General features: G+C 34.7%; 1 protein-coding gene across 1 annotated transcript in view; it reads left to right on the forward strand.

The window, feature by feature from the left end:
• The first annotated feature begins 264 nt into the window (after positions 1-264).
• LOC107490859 (pre-mRNA cleavage factor Im 25 kDa subunit 2-like) overlaps positions 265-3,919 on the forward strand; it is a 54,047-nt gene continuing 50,392 nt past the window's right edge. The window contains exons 1-4 of the mRNA XM_016111673.3: positions 265-284; positions 779-922; positions 1,153-1,241; positions 1,323-1,435. Coding sequence (XP_015967159.1) covers positions 265-284; positions 779-922; positions 1,153-1,241; positions 1,323-1,435 — 366 coding nt within the window. The remainder of the gene's footprint in view (positions 285-778; positions 923-1,152; positions 1,242-1,322; positions 1,436-3,919) is intronic.

A 3,919-nucleotide genomic window follows, 5' to 3' on the forward strand; every position in this document is an offset into this window, starting at 1 on the left:
CCATCTTTTTAGCTCTTGTTACCATTACCATTATTATAATGAATTGTGAATGACTTAAAAAACTCATTTCTTCATTCATTCAATTCCTTTGGCCAAGGTTTTATTCATCTCAGTCATTATAATCATAGAGCTCAAACTCTTTACCGAAAGTTAACATATTCCTATTAACCGATTCCTTATAATCATACCCAATATCCATTCAACTAGCATCCTAGGGTATTAGGTGTCCGGAATCAAAGTATAATAAATACATTGTTAATTACTATGACAGTCGCATGTCAAAGGTAACTCTATTACTATGTTCATCTTGAGAATATCCTATTGACAAATATACGTTAATTATAACCATTAGAAATTTTCAAAGTGAGTCAGTTGAATGGTCATATCTCTATATGCACCATCTATATATATAATTTAATAAATGAGATTTATTAATCTTTATCCAATGAAGACCATTATATATATATTGATCTTTCCGGATTATTAATGTCCTTTTTAATAATCTTATGACCAAGAACAATTTAGATTAAATTATAAAAGATTTATCTCTCAATATTGTGATCACTATCACAATGATAAATCTCTAAATTTAATCAATCACCTTATTATATTAATATTCTAATATAATAACAATAATAAATTATTTGACACATAATTAATTGGATTGTGGTCATACTCCTTGGTTTTGTGTCTTATTTCTGCTTTGTTTCTATCTTCATCGATTGTCCAGTTGAGATTGGTAGGATCTTGAATTTCTTGAATTTCACTTGTTTAGCAGGATAAATTATCTGATAATAGGAGTTATTGGTTATCCTAATCTGCTGTTTGTGCTTTTGTTCTTCAACTTGACAGAAATTGAGGGATTGAAGAGAAAGTTGACTAACAAGCTCGGTCCTAGTTTGGAAAATCTTGTGCCTGCCTGGTGTTACAGTATTACTTGCTTTTTAGATGTATGGAAGAAATTATCTAGAGGCAAAGACTTGGACAAAGTAAAACTGATGTGGTTGTAAAACAATCAAAATGTTTGTCTTATGGATGAATGAATCTCTGGACAATTGTTAGGATTCTATACCTACTGCTGTTATTGGATGAGTGTAATATTGTCGTCTTTCCACATTATATCGGCCCATACCAGAAGATATTGTTGATGTTGCAGATAGGTGAATGTGTGGCAATATGGTGGAGGCCGAATTTCAAAACCTACATGTATTCGTACTGTCCTCCTCACATAACAAAACCAAAGTTAATTTACCATTGTCATTGAATATCATGTACTCCTGATTTTGTTGGTCCATCGTTACAATTATGTTAGTACTTTGTGCAGGAGTGCAGAGTGCTTTACATGGTCCAATTATCTGATAGGGGATACTTTGAGGTGCCGGGAGATCTAGCACTTCTTGCTGTTCCAATGTTTCAACTGTGTGACAATGTTCAGGTATGGCAAATTATGTATGATTTATTTACTCTTTTACAATGTTCAGGTATGGCAAATTATGTATGATTTATTTACTCTTTTTTCTTCCTGTTACTATGTTGAAAATTGTTTTATCAATTGGTGGGAATATAAAAACATTTCTGTTCGGTAGGTCGGGTACCAGACGGTTCTGATGGTGATTCGAAGTGGTGGGAAGCGCCTTGCTCGGGGTGGCTGTGCTGGAGGTGGACCAACCGGGCAGCCGAGGTCTCGTTGTGGAGAGTGGGGGTGTCACCTACAAAGACACTCCGACGCTCTAGTCAGTCAGTGTCAGTGTGCAGGTGAAAAGTAAGAAAATGGTATGTGACGTACCTTGGGGGAGGGATAGGACCTTCCCTATTTATACCGTGTCAGAAGCGGGTCCCACAAGGGTAGAACCCATCTTCTCGGAAGCTTCCTTATACAGCTATAAGGGGGTAGCTGTCCAGGACGCGTGTCCGGGTCAGCGTTTGGCAACTCGCACCCGACCGTTCGGGTCGGGTGGTTTATGGCTCGGGTCGGGTGGTTTATGGCTCGGGTCGGTCCATGTCATATTTGGACCAGGCCGTAACAGTGCTCTAAGTCGAGTCCGTGTTAAGTAACTTCCAATAAATGCCTGCACCTGCGTCAGCTAGATCTTTACTCCCATCTTATCATCTCTCCAGCATTTCGAATCGGCTTGCCCTGGTCGAGAATATTTTTCGACTAACACCATTAATATTTTAGATTATCCCATCTTTAAGTATTAAGTATAATTTGTGACATCAATTAATGAAAGAGATCTATGTAACATTGGGATGGTCATCTTAATTTTTTTTTTTGTATCTTTTTATTGACACAGTGAGATATTGGCCAATGATGTTGAAAAATAACACCTAACTTTATAAGTATCATGTAATAAATATTATGTTTATCTATGTAATTTTTTGCTTTCTTTTTTTGAATTTACGGTGTGTTTGATGGAGTAAATTTAGAAAATAAACCTAAAGTATTCATTTTGGAATGAAAAAATCTAAAAAAATTCTGTTTTACCTCACTGGCGGATTTACAGATGAATTTTCTGTCTATATTTAGAGTTCCTATTATATCATGTATATCTCATATTATTACATCATACTCCTATTTATAATATAATTCTCTAATTAGACTATAAATCCAATACTAATTCTATTATATATCTAATATTATACTATTCAGTATTGGTATTAATCAATAAATAATTTTATTATTATTCAATACACATACAAACACATATATTAAAAGAGAACCCAAAAGACTAATATTATATGTCCATATTATAAATTCTTTAGGTTTTTGTTTCGCTTTTTTTTATTATTCTCAGTAAATAAACATGATTAATTAATTTCAGAATACTAAATTAAGAGGCATTTAATCTTGTTACTCAAAATGGTTTTGAGTTTATTGATCCATTGGTGCTCAAAATAAGAGACATCATGTATTGGAATTGGCTTGTTAACTTTCGTTTGATTATGAGAGATGTAAACACGGTGGCAGATACTATGGCAAAGATGGCGATAAAGTTACAACTTTCGCATGTGGAACTTCTTTCACCTTGGGAGGAGTTTAAGAGTAGTCTTGAACGGGACTGTCCCTCTATTTAAGCAGTTCCTTGTTTTATTTGTTTTATTTTTCTTTGTTTAATTTATTTCAGTCACCAAAAAATTAAGAGATGGATAAAATTAAAATACGTATCCTTTAACTACTTGTAATTTAATTTGGTGGAGTATTTTAGTCTAATCACAAATGGGAATGGAAAGTCTAATCCTTCAATATTATATTATTTCAGTTGACATTAATAAATTACTTTCACTTCATCATATATTTAGATGATTTTTTTAAGGGTTAAGTATGATTTTGGTCCCTAACGTAGGGAATGAAAATTTTTTTTGTTCCTCGTCTTTTTTTTGCTCCAAAATGGTCCCCAAAGTTTCACTTTGTTTTAAAACCGTCCTTCGGACCAAAATGCCCATATCCCCTTCTTCCCCAAAATTATTCAAAGCACCAGCACCACCACAACCACCACCACCCACCACCCACCACCCACCACCTACCACCACCACCACCACCACCATCATCATCATCATCATGCAAAGCACCAGCACCACTATCCCCATCCACTGCCACTCCATCACCAGCATCCATCATACCAAAACATCAGAAAATCCAAAAAAATCAACATCAAAAAATCTAGAAAAATCAACATCAGAAAATCAGAAAAACCAAAACATCAGAAAATCAACATCATCATCATCGTCATCCTCATCAAAATCCATAATTCAGAAAATTCGGAAAAATCAAACAACAATAATACTCATAATCAGAAAATCATCATCATCATCAAGAACCCAGAATCAGCAAGAACGGCTCGGCGGTTGTGTCGGCGAGAAGAAGAAGAAGAAGAAGAAGAAGAAGAAGAAGAAGAAGAAGAAGAAGAAGAGGCGGACA

This window comes from Arachis duranensis, chromosome 5 (assembly GCF_000817695.3).
Source record: "Arachis duranensis cultivar V14167 chromosome 5, aradu.V14167.gnm2.J7QH, whole genome shotgun sequence".
Taxonomy (NCBI): Eukaryota; Viridiplantae; Streptophyta; class Magnoliopsida; order Fabales; family Fabaceae; genus Arachis; species Arachis duranensis.